This window comes from Condylura cristata, unplaced genomic scaffold, assembly GCF_000260355.1.
Source record: "Condylura cristata isolate star-nosed mole 26May11 unplaced genomic scaffold, ConCri1.0 scaffold00005, whole genome shotgun sequence".
Classification (NCBI taxonomy): domain Eukaryota; kingdom Metazoa; phylum Chordata; class Mammalia; order Eulipotyphla; family Talpidae; genus Condylura; species Condylura cristata.
Genome location: NW_004567106.1, coordinates 58,339,519 through 58,352,479, shown reverse-complemented (window position 1 = coordinate 58,352,479; position 12,961 = coordinate 58,339,519). Strand labels below are relative to the sequence as shown.

At 44.4% G+C, this 12,961-nt stretch overlaps 1 protein-coding gene across 1 annotated transcript in view; it reads right to left on the bottom strand.

The window, feature by feature from the left end:
- SND1 (staphylococcal nuclease and tudor domain containing 1) overlaps positions 1-12,961 on the bottom strand; it is a 381,281-nt gene that overhangs the window by 345,035 nt on the left and 23,285 nt on the right. Inside the window, exons 2-3 of the mRNA XM_004677002.2 lie at positions 7,690-7,839; positions 606-726 (exon numbers count right to left, since the gene is read on the bottom strand). Coding sequence (XP_004677059.1) covers positions 606-726; positions 7,690-7,839 — 271 coding nt within the window. The remainder of the gene's footprint in view (positions 1-605; positions 727-7,689; positions 7,840-12,961) is intronic.

The window sequence follows — 12,961 nt, the reverse complement described above, 5'->3', positions numbered from 1 at the left end:
CTAGGTACTTTACATATGCTATCTCTTTAAATTCTCTCAGTAACCTTCAAATGAAAAAGCTACAACAGGGATGAGGGCTGAGTAAGGGTACACTGGAGAAGTCAGAACTCTAAGCCACATATAAACAAATCCAAAGCCTGTGTTCCTTCCATTCCACTACAGAACACACAGCTTGCAAAAAACCCTAAGCCCCAAACAAACCTTCTTACCTAAATAAAGTTCCCAGAAGGAAAAGGAAAGCCACAAGATAGATAGAGGAAATAGAAGACGCAAAAGGAAATCTATAAGAATTCAATTAGCACTGTGACCTAGAAGCACAGAGCCACTGAGTTCCAAGAGTTGATAGCCTGAAGTCAGGGGAAAATGCTCCACTGTACTGTGGAGTCCTAAAGCCAGGCCAAGAAGCAGGCACAGGTGTCAACCAGGAGCAGGAACATCAGCGCTCCTGTGCTGATGAGTCCAACACCCAAAACAGCTCCAAGTATACCTGCACAACCGTCAGAGAGCTGCGCCCACCAAAACTCACACTCGTCCTCCAGTCAACGAAAGCCAAGCTTCAGAGACACAGACTCAGAGAATTGCACCCTTTCCTCTTTGCTACTCACCTTTTCCAAGGTAGATCATACCATACTCCCGGCCCTGAGGGGTCTTATTTTCTATCGTGAAACAGACTTCCTTCCCAATCAGTTTCTTCCGAAGGAACTCTCGAGCAGGGAATGCCCAGGGCTGAAAGACAAAACAAATGTGTCACATGAGAACTGCCTAGAACAGCATTCTAGTAACTTCTTTCCTTCAATACCCTGGCCCTGAACTAGGCCCTGAAGAGAACATAAAATGAAATGCACAAAAGGGAAGCTGTACATTTAGGGGACTCACAGAAAAAGAGGCTCACAGGAGGCCTAAAAAGAGGCTGCATGGATTCCCAGAGGCCAGTGGTAGTACTGTCCCCCAACACTGCCCATTGGGAATGACAGCTTATTTCCTGATGTCCAATAATTTTATAGCACTAATGATGTGCTGGCCACTACTCTCAATGCATTATATTTATCAGCCTGTTCCTGAATGGGAAATCCAGGTGCCAGGAGCTCACCTAGCCAAAGGAAGGTCGTCAATAACAACTACCACCTCCATTTGTTCACCTCTTTCCAATTCACAAAGCACTTTCACTGACTAGTACACGAGACTAAAACCAGTTAAAGGCACTATTGGAGTAAGGGCAAGGCTCTAACACTATTATTTCAGAAGGAGTTTCCTGCTCAAGTCGGAGCCTTGCATATGCTCTTCCCACCCCCTGTTGAAAGAACAGCAACAAAGTTGAGAAGGGCAAGAACTGTTCTTCCCAAAACACTGTATGCCCTACTTTTGCTCTAGTCTGAATCTGTACCAGTGCGACCCTCTATGGTCCCAGAATTTTGAGGAAAACACCAGTGTCAGGCCCTGGTAGGGGATCACCTCAGTCACTAAAGCCCCTGACACAAGAAGTAAGCCACAGAGCTACACAATGAGAAGTAACTGCTCTCTACATCTCAAAGATAATGGACAAGGGATGCTTTTGCCCCATCACTTCTAGAATAGTACCAAGAAACCTATGTCTCCTATGAAGCAGCCCTGTCACAGTGAGTGACCAATGGTCCTTGAATTTATGTTTGGACTTACCTTTGTGCCCCAAGTTCCCTTAGAACAGAACTGAAGAAAAAAGGGTAAGAATTAAGAGTAAATGATCTTAGGAGTTCATGTACAGAAAAAACTCAAGAGTATAAAAAGGGAAGTGTGTGTGGCATGTGGCATCTATTATCTCATGGAGTCACAGAGGTTGGCTATACACAGAAAAGGCACAATAGTCCATGTGTGGCCTGAAGGAAGCATCTGCTAACCTTTTCAGTCCACAGAGATTATTCCATGGGGTTATCCAACAAGTTTTTCTAGAAGAAAAAAAATCCACATGACTTCCCAGAAGCCTGTAAAACAGTGGCGATCCACTACCCGACTGGGCTAGTGTTCACAAAATCTTTACTGTTACTGTACAACACCCACTGTGAAGGGTTCCCCGAAGAACTGGTCTTGAGGAGGTATCCTAAGGGCTCAACAAGTTTGTGCTCACTTGTCTAGTGTGGTCTCCTCAAAGCACAAAGAGCAAAGGAACTAATCATTCAGTGTCAATAATCGCTCACCAGGTTTTATGCCCCAACCCCAAAATGAAAAGATAAACTACCCAAGAGTCTGATGACCGATAAATAAGACCAATTACCAATCATATAAGGGAATAGTACTGACAGCCTCCTGTATTTGTATTACCTCTGTAAACATCCTAACTAGAGAGCTCATGCTTAGGATTCCATTTTGAGTATTTCACTAAAATCTGAAACTCAGAAACACCTGCTTTCTGAAAGACTTGGAAAAACTCTAACAGAACAAGTTCTCCTAAAGAAAGTCAAGACTGGTAAATTTCCTTTACCAAGGATCAGTCCACAAACCCCAATTTCTACCAGCCAGGCATAATTGCTAAAAGCTTTGAGAAGGCGGGGGGCAGGAGCACATGTTTCACTGTTAGCACTGAATCCTGAAAGCCACGCTGGGCAGGTTTTGGAAAGACAGAATGATGGAACCTAAGCTTTTTTTAAAAAGCTTCTAGTTTCTCTAATCTCCCTTTCTTACACCAGCCTTATCACCCTTATCACCCTTATCAGGTTCAGCAAACTGATTCTAAGACTCAGGAAAAAGCTACAGAGCACTTCCCGGTGAAAATCGTCATATCCTACACAGAGAACATAGACATGTCCTGAAGACTGTGCCGTAGGACACTTGAGTCTGCTCAAAGCATTTCTCAAGCAAGGTCCAGAATGGCTCACAGGAGTAGGTGTGTTTTGCAGAGGTTTGAGTTTATTCTTTTATGTGGGGCTTTTTTCTCTTCCCTTTAGAAGGCCTGACAGCAGGTAATCTAACAGTTTGCTCTGTGATCCAGACCCTATCAAGGTCCCGAAGTCTCTGTAGGGTAAATGGAACTGATCAGATCTTTTCCCCCTCCTACCACTGGTGTCTCAGAAGCACACCTGCGTTCTTACATACCTGCCTGATGGCGGACACCTGTGTTCTTACAGGTGTGCCTGATGGCAGGAACCTGGAGTAGGGTCTGGGCATGCGTAAGTGGGTGAACCTGGGCAAGAGACTGGGTGTATAAGAGCAGTGTCATGGGGATGCCAGGAGCGGCGCAGAAGGAGCAGAGAAAACAGACACCATGAGACAATGCCAGAGATCCCAAAAAGAGAGATTAGCCAGGGACTAGGAGGCCTGCCAGTCCCCTGGTCCCCTGGCCTACCATGTACCTGGTTCCCTCACTGTAAATGATGGTAAAAGCTCAATAAAAGTCTGAAAAAAGGGTCCTCTCTGGTGACACAGTGGATTAAAGCACAGCACTAAGAAGCTCAAGCCGGGGCCCTCCCTGATGGCACAGCGGGTTAAAGCACAGTACGGGGGGCTAAAAACTACTTCTGCATGAGTTCGATCCCCACCTGCCCCAGAGGTGACCCACATGGTGCGGCAGACTTCTCCTAACCCGCCCGCTGCTCCCCTCAGCAGTGTACTTTCCTCGATCTGCCTGTTCTGCTCCTCACTCTGACTCTGGTGAATCCTCTCACCGCCCCATGCCTCCGACCTGTACCCAGTTCTGTATGCACAAAATAAATCTTTTAAAAAAAAAATGTATGGAAAAAGCCACCAAGAGCTCCAGGACTCTCCTTTACCCATCTGCCCCGATCATAGAAAACTTGCTCTGTGCTTGCTGGCACTAGTCTCCCACACTAAAATGAGATTTTTTTTTAGATTTATTTATTTATGCATATAGAACAGGCCAGAGGTGCAGGGTAAGTGAGAGGATTCACCAAGACAGAGTGGGGAGCAGAACAAGCAGACTGACAAAGTACACTGCTGAGGGGAGCAGCGGGCATAGACAGGAGGAGGCCCAGAGCTAATACTTCTTGACCCTCCTCCTCTTCTAATTATCTCACAGTACCACCTATAAATGCGACTAAAGCCTTTGTTCTTTCTCCCCCATCAACCCAATTCTCAGAAGCTCCAGTGAATGTAGGACTGTGATTTCTCATGAAACCAACATAGAATTTCACATGTAACAGCTCAATAAATCTGTGAGAAATAAATACGTAATTCCCACAGTGCCCATCAATGCAGTATCCAGGCTGCCTGCAGTAGCTAGGCAACACCGAGGATTAGCCTGGAACAGGGCAGTGACGGCTGGGGACACAGTGGAGCTGCTCTCACTGTCACAGGACTTAGGAGAGAGCTGAATGTCTTTAAATGATGTTATCATGAAGAAAGGCAGGGAATAGTCAAGTATGTGATATTTGGGAGTGCTACAAAGAAAGCTAACGTCCTTGACTCCATTTGAAAGTGAAAAACATGTTCCAAAACAAAGAAAGTCCGAGAAAAAGAGTAATGTTGCATTCCACCATCGACTGATGCCCAAAAAGGAGAGGCTTGGGATTTTCCTCTCATAATTCACTCAAATGTTTATTCACAGCACACCTGCTTCATGTCAGGCCACAGTTGGGCATAAGAACAGAGAAGAGGAATGAAGTCCCTCCACTGGAGGAACATAAGACACGTGGACAGGGGATAAAGTAATGAAGGGAAAGGCCAGGTGCCTTGTCTCATGAGGTCAAAGCTCAGGAGAGCAGGCCTTCACCAGGATGCAGGTAGAAAAAGAACCCCAGTGGTGAGAGTAGCTTCAGCCAAGGCATAAGCAGACAAGACTCCTCAGCCACAGCTGGAAGTCAGCATCGCAGAGACACTTCAAACAGAGAAGACCAAAAGTCAAATGGGCATGTATCTCAAAAGGCATCTAGATCCACCACAGAGAGAATCACAAGCATGCTTATTTGCAGTGACACATAACTGAAACTTATGCTATAATACAAGGTTCCTTCAATCAACAACAACAAAAAAATCACAATAAATGTGATGTTTAAAAAGTTAGAAAAAATCATGAGACAGCTGTGAATAATACAGAGCAAAGGAAACCATGAATGTTTCAAAAAGCTCTGGGAACATAAAGAGAAGAGGAATGAAAGCAGTTAAGATTTATTTCAGTATTCCAAGCACACTATCAGGGTTGAATAAAAGAGGAGGAGTAATGAAGTTTCAAGAATGGAGAAGAGTTTAAGGACGCAGAAACTGTAGGTCTTGAGGAAGGCTTGAGGCGAGGGGAAGAGAAATCAGGTTTCTCATTCCAACTACCAGTTGGCATCACTGCTAAGGCAGCTTCAGATGCATGGTAAGAGGAAAGCAGCTCAGCAGGAGGAGAGGCAGGGTTATTAGGGCAGAGAAATGCTGAGGAAAAGCGAAGTATGTAGCTATCAAATACCTCATATTGCGGGGACCTTTAAGTTACTCAGAGAAATTTAGACTAAGCTGCTCTACAAGAAAAAAGCACTAACCTACATAAATATATAAAACTATAATGAAAGCTAAGATCAGATTACATGGTGTTCTTGTAGCTAGGATAGTTCTGGTAAGATTTTGTTGTACTGTTACATAGGATACAGTTAAGATATTTTAGGACAAGTTCCAACTGGCCTTGTGTTTCTCTGCCCTAGATTCTCATCCACAAAACAGGAAATTAAAACCCAACCCTTCTTTCTTTGAGGCTACACCGCCTCTTCATCTTCTCTGGAGATGAACTTGATCAGCTCTAGCCAGCCAGGGTCACCACCCTTATCCCTCAGAAGCAGTCAGGCCATAATATAACACAAAACTGAAAAGAGAAGAACTATTCAAAAAGTTGGTCAAGAAAAGCACTTAGCATCCAAAATTTGAAAAGTACTATGGGGGATTCAATTTTCTGCCCTTAGCCTGACAGTATTAGGGGTAGCTGTAGTAGCAGAAACTACAGCAGTAACGAAGGCCTCCACTAACATTTAATGGTTCTCTACAGCAAGGGCTCAGCATTTTGTGTCATCTTGTTTAATCTCCACTGAGCAACACTTAGGTATATATCATTATTGGTCCTAATACCTGTGATCACTAGTGGAGGACCAAAGAAAAAGAAATCATTTTGATCTGGTCATTAGTCCAACAATCTTAATTACTGTTATCAGCAGAAATATGGGCAATTTTTCTCCATTTTCTCTAACATTGCTTCACCTTTTTCTTTTTGCCCATCTGCCACTTTCTTCTTAATTCAAACAAAATGCTCTTTAGGAACTAAATGTTTTCCTTTAATAAAAGAGCCCCCATTAGTTATATTTTTAAAACTTCTTCACATCTGTAGCAGGGAAGAGAGGCGGAAACTCCTTACCCAACACCAGCAAGTTGGGACAGAAGACCATCAGAATCTACGAATTTCATTTTTAATAGCTACAAGGATTACTGAAGAAAATAAGAACTGATATTTCAAAGGTTAAGAGTCAAGGTGACTAGTTAATGCCAAAATCAGGACTCAACAGCAGCTGCCTGGAGACAACTATAGGCAGACCATGAGGGTGGCAAGGTAGCCAGGCCCTGGGGCTGGGGCACAGGGAGCAGAGAGGATGGTGGGACAAAAGCTAGAACAAAGTTCTCAAATCAATAACGCAACAGAATTCTTGACTATCTGATTCACAAGCTGCCTTGAGAAACTGACTTAAAAATTCCCTCCTTAAAAAGCTATGCAGAGGGCCTTCCCTGGTGGCACAGCGGGTTAATGCACAGCACTAAGAACTTCAGCATGAGTTCAATCCCTGCCCCGGTAGTGACCCACATGGTATGGCAGACCTCTCCTGACCTGCCCACTGCTCCCCTCAGCAGTGTACTTCATCAGTCAGCCTGTCTGCTCCCCACTCTGTCTCTGGTCAATCCTCTCCCACCCCTGCACTTTTGGCCTGTACCCCAGTTCTATATGCATAAATAAATAAATCTTAAAAAAAAAAAAAAGCTGTGTAGACAATCATGGATGGATATCTAAGGGATGCGTGGACCCCAGATTAAGAATCTGGAATAAAGTACTGGCCCAGCGTTTCTAGTAGGCCACCAGTGATACTGAGAGTGCCTGTGTAGGTGAGAAACATCTCTGGAAGGAGACATAAGATTCCCATATACCACAAGCAGGCCCTCAGGAGAAGAGCTAGAGAAGAACTAGATTTTTCACTGTATATCTGTAGGTAACTGCAATCAGGCTTTTTATGCCACTGGCCTCTGTGGATATCACCTGCGGCCTTGATCTTGCTGATCAAGGCGCTTGGGAGCAGACACTTGGAGTACAGGTGTGGGCCCCTAGAGGGCCGCACCATTGTGGCAGCGTACTCAGAGACCCAGGGGGCAGGACTGGCACGAGAGGATGCCTGACTCCAGAAGAGGTAAGACCACAAAAGACCACCTGAGAGAGGCCAGGGGAAAGTGTAAAGACTCACAGGGAGCTGGGGGGTTCAGCTGCCTCCTAAGCCCACAGGCCCCTGGCCTGCCCTACACCTGTCTGCCCCACTGCAGTATCCTTCTGCATTTCGATGTGAATGAAGAATTCAAACCAACTGGTAGGAGTTCTGGAACCAATGTAACCTCAGCAGAAGAGAGTGAATGGGTAGTGATGTAAGACATTGTGTGTATGTCCAGAGCCATCAGTCCCAATTGATGGGGACTTATGTAGCAATCGAGGAGAGGGGGCTTTAACCCTGCCCAGGGTGTGAACAGTGCTGCACCTACCTCATCAGGTGTATCTTTTGCATCAGGCTGAGCGGCTGCTGCCCGGCGGGCAAGGTTTCCAGCTCGGATGTTGCTCAGGTTGATCTGCCTCTCGGGCGGAGGCCCACCACGAGGCTGCCCTCTGACGATGATGGCGCACCCCGACAGGACCTGCGTGGGAGAGGCATGGAGAAATTAGCGGCACTACCAGGGAGTATCACTTCAATAAAGTGGTTTACCACTATATCCCCAGTGTCTCAAACAGTACTAGGCACCCCAGGGCACTCAAGTACTTGTTAAAAGATGATGTGAACAGGATTATTTTTAAGCTTCTGAAAGAAATGCCTACATAAAACCTTAGGCTAAATTCTGAAAAAAATGGGCCCAGAAACAAACAGGAATTAAAAGATAAAAAAGACAGAAACAGAGTGGAGGGAGACAATGAGTTATGGAGATGAATAGCCCTTGTCACTGCACCCAGCCAGCGCCACCACCTGTATGCTTTTTAATTATTAAGGCACTGGAGTCCCCATGCATACATTCCACTTGAGGGTGGAAGCAGGCAACAGGAGGCTAGGAAAGGTCAGAGCTGAAGGAAGAGGTCCAAACACACACCTGAAGGGGCAGTATGCACCCCACAAGGAAGCAGTGCAGCCAGAGTTCAGCACCAGCACTGCGAATGCAGGCAGAGCTGACCAGCCAGGCCAAGTGAGAAAGCCACGGCCTAGAAACTGCTCCACCTGGAAGGCTGATGAGAAAAATGTAAGACGCAAGGACTCCCTAGCACGGTAGCTCCTTTCATCCCTCTAACCAAAGGACAGGCATAGAACCCACTTACAACTGTGAAAAGCTCTGAAGCTCACTGGTATTTATCATTAAAAATATCTGCTGGAGAAGCAATCCCACTCCTAGTTATCTTCCCAAAAGACACAAAAACACTGATTCAAAAAGACAGCTACACCCCCATGTTTGTTGCTGCTTTACTTACAATTGGAAAGACATGGAATCAACTCAAATGCCCAAAAGTGAATGACTGGATTAAAAAGATGTGGTACATATACACAACGGAATATTACTCAGCAACCAAAAAAAATAAATACATGCCTTTTGCAGCAACATAGAAGGGATCATGCTTAATGAAATAAGAAAGAAAAGGAAAAATACCGGATGGTTTCACTCATAGCAGGAGTATAAAGGGCCAGGGGAGAAGATAATAATAATAACAATGAACAACTATATACCAGAGACATTTATGGGGGGTGGAATGGGGAATGGGATCAAAAACGGTGGAAGGAGGGAAGTACACTGGACTATGGTGATGGCACATGGGTGATTTGGTGATGGGAAGCCCATGGGGATTACAACTGAGATGGGAAAAGGCACAAAATGATGTAAAGATAAACTATTATTAATATATATATACACATATACATACATATATGTATGTATATATATATGCTGGAGAGAAGGAACTAGGAATTCAAATAGGAGGAAAGAAAGTGCATAGAAAAAATAAACACCCTTCAAGCTCTTCAACTTGCCTTTGCTCAGAGAGGCATGACTTAGTGAGCGGGAAGCCCAACACTGGCTTCACTGGATCTGAAAGACGCTCACCTGCACACTTCAAAACAAGCACTGCTGCTGAAAGGTAGGAAGCTAGAAAGCTGGCAGAGAGCTGCCTACGTAGGGCTGTGCAGGAGACGAGCCCAGGACCATGTCTGGCAAGAAAGAGGCACCAAGGAAGAACGGAGGAGGGAAGGTCCTCCTGTACCTTCTTACTCAGCTGGCACTTCCCCTTACCGCTCCACCTTAACGAATGCTTTCAATTTTAAATTTAAATACAGAAGGGCCTTAAAACACACATACATATTAAAGAACAAGAAGCAAACAACTGGAAAACCACCACCCAGTGAGGATGGCGACACTGCCAGAACCCCCAGTCCCTCTGTGCGCTCTCGCAGTCCCTCTTCCCCACCACCCACCACGCCCGCTCTTCTGTGCAGTTACAGCTATGTGTCGGGTCTCCGTGCAATGCGGTTCGCATTTTCTTCTTCTGATCCTGTATAAAGTCAGTCAGTGGTATGAACCTAGCAGGACTTGATTCAGGGGTGTATGTGTCTGTGCAACTCACCCCTGCTGATGTGAAACACTAGGTCACTCACTTTCTGGCCGTCCAGGATGCCACTGTAGAAATGTGCCACGGTCCATTTCATCCACTCTGCCTTTTTATAAAAACTGCTCAACAAATGAATACACTCCATCTTTTTAATAGTGCTCTGACTAAATGTCTCAGTACTGGCTAATGGGCTCCTCCCTGACCATACCCTGACACCCATGATAAAAGACTTTCTTAGTTACAAGACATGCCTTTTATTTTTACTTTTTCTGATCAAGTGTTGCCAGCAATTAAACTATGCCTCCAGCCAAATATCCTTGCAAACAGCCTTTCCTGAAACCCCATGCACTGGGCATCATCCCAGAGAACTGTTATTCTAAAAAGACAAGCTCTCAAAGCAAAGCCAGGAAAGAACAGGTATACTATTGCAAGGATGCATGAAGTTCTTGAAGTGAGCAGGGCCAAAGGATGAAATGGAAAAGAGCTTGGCCCTAATTCACTTAGCCAATTCTTCACAAGTGCAAAGCAGAAAGCATGCTGCAAAATACACTTGAAATCATTCTGCACTTGAAATCATTCATGGACAAATTCCAAATGAGGCTCAGAGAGTCAAGCAACACACATCATACAAACCAGAGCACCTGTCTCTGTGCCTACTCTCACTACTGGTTGAGTTCACAAAGGGTAAAGTGCTCCAAGGAGGCCTGGTACCTCTTGAGAAGTCAAAGTGAAAGAGCTAAGACCTATTTACAAGACCAGTCACCTTGGCTGATCAGGGCTGACAAGCGAGCAGTGACCCAAGCTAGGAAACAATAGTTAGGAAACAATGTTTATTTCTCAAGTATGACACTGAAATGCAGAAAAACAGAATGGCTAAGACCTCCTTGCCCCTTAAACATCAAAAAGGTATTCCTGCTATCTAGTAAGCTAGATCACTGTGAAACAATGAATTTATAACATTATCCTGGCCTCATTAGGGACTTCAACAGGTATTTTCCCAAACTTCCTTTGTATCAATAAAACCTCCCCTCTTCCCAAATACTATTCTGAAGACTATCTTCCCAAATACTTCCCAAATACTATTCTGAAGAGCTTTGCAGTACTTCACATGCAAGACCAGAGTCAATGCTGGAGTTATTATTAGAGATAGATGACTTACTTACAAGCTGCTCTACATCGTTTTTACTGTTGAGTATTCAAGCAGCAGTCACCAAATTCAACCTCCTAAACAAGAACAGGTATGTGCTTTTTAAGCTATTGCTACTCCAAGGAAAAAGGAAGAACAGGTGTAAACCTTTCCTCTGTACCACACTCCTCCTCAAGTTCTAGCCTTAGCCTTGGTGGAGAGGCAGAAAAGACTGTCTGCACACCGGTATGAAAGGAGAGAGCCATCACAAGGGAAAAACTGATCTGTCTACTATTTACAGGAGCTAAGTTCCCATTGTCCCCCAGGAAATCGAGGTGACTAGATCGAAACACACTGCACCACGTCTTGCTATCTCCATTTCATCCTCCAAGTCCCGTTAAATTTCTTCCATCTGCCTTGTGAAGTCTTTACTCAAGCTCTTCCTCAGTTAAAAAAAAAATTGAGGAGCCTTACAGCTCCCCACCAAATAAAGTCAGAAGCAATATAGCCTCTAGGGGGAAGGGCGGGGGGGAATACTTAAAATGTCATTAAGTGAAATATGAAAGAGATGTACATATCTGACGTCTAATACATATAGCACCAAAACAATTCACTCTTCCTTTCTGAAAGAGCTATTTTTATAATTTCATTTCACTAAAGGACTTGTATCTTTTTTAATTTAACACAAGTGTATGAAGTGCCTATTACAAGCCCGGTCTCATTGAAAAGAAACAGACACAACTGTCTTTCCTGGGGCGCTGACACTGAAGGAGGGGTGGGGGGAGAGGGGCAGGCAACTGCAACTTAACAAGCTCATCTATGGTTTGTTTATCAGAATCTTAATTTCAGCAGAATAGTGTTAAGATTGAGAGGAAACTGTCGTGGGTAATTGTTCTGCAAAAGCAGCACTGATTCATGGGGCAAAGTTTCACGGATGTGGTAATTATCCTTAATTGCTAATTTATAGGGCATAGAAAGCAACTGCTTTATCCAATTATATTAATAAAATGACATATTCTAGAAAAACGATGCTAGCCCTACCTGATACAGCAGGAGGTTTGTGAAAACAGCTGTCACAATGAGTTAGTCTGATTGAGGTTATGGATTAGACATTTCTCAGCTCTGCCAATAAAGGTTGCTGGGGGACTCAGTGTGACTCCGAGGACCTGGCTCCTAGGCACAAGCTGGATGGTGACAAAGGCTGAAAGCCCAGCTGAGAAAGAAAAGAGGACTCAAACTGTTCAAACCCACTTGTAGTTTCACTGTGTGATTTACCTACAAAGACACACTCTATGGACAGCTACTAAAATGTTGCCCGGCAACAGGAATGCCAGGTTAAATCTTCCAGTAGATGCTGATAAATGATTTGGTATGTTTAACTTTTAAACCCCCAGACCACAGATACCAAAACAATAGAAAACTTCTTATAAAAGCCTGCCTGGTGGTACAAGGGGTAAAGCTATTGGCAAGCACGCGTTCCCAGCCTCTGCCCCTTGAGCTGACCCACATGGCACAGCAGACCTCTCCTGTCTCACCTGCTGCTCCTCTCAGCAGTGTATTTCAGCCAATCTGTCTGTTCTGCTCCCCAAAGTCTCTGGTGAATCCTCTCACCTTTCACCCCCCACCTCTGGCCTATCCCCCAGTTCTTTAGTGCATAAATAAAGTCTATAAATAAGTAAGTAAAAGCCTGGCCACACTATTCTTAAAGAAAGTGAAGGTATAAAATCCCATGCGTACATCAACAAAGCCAATGATATTTTCAGTCAAAGAACAGAATTCATCTTGGCCTGAGAATGGAATCTTATTTAGCTAAGAAGCATCAAATTAGTTCTACAAGGAAGATTGGCTTAACGGGTAGATCTTAGCAATGTCTGCCAATAGCAAGACAATGTAAAGAGTAAGGGCAGCCACCTGAGAAACACTAAGATGCTAGAAGTCCAAAGCGAACCATACACTTATGGTCAGTTGATTTTCATCAAGAGTGCCCAGTAATTCAGCAGGAAAAGAATAATCTTGTCCACAAAAATGTGCCAGGGAAACAATGTCCACGT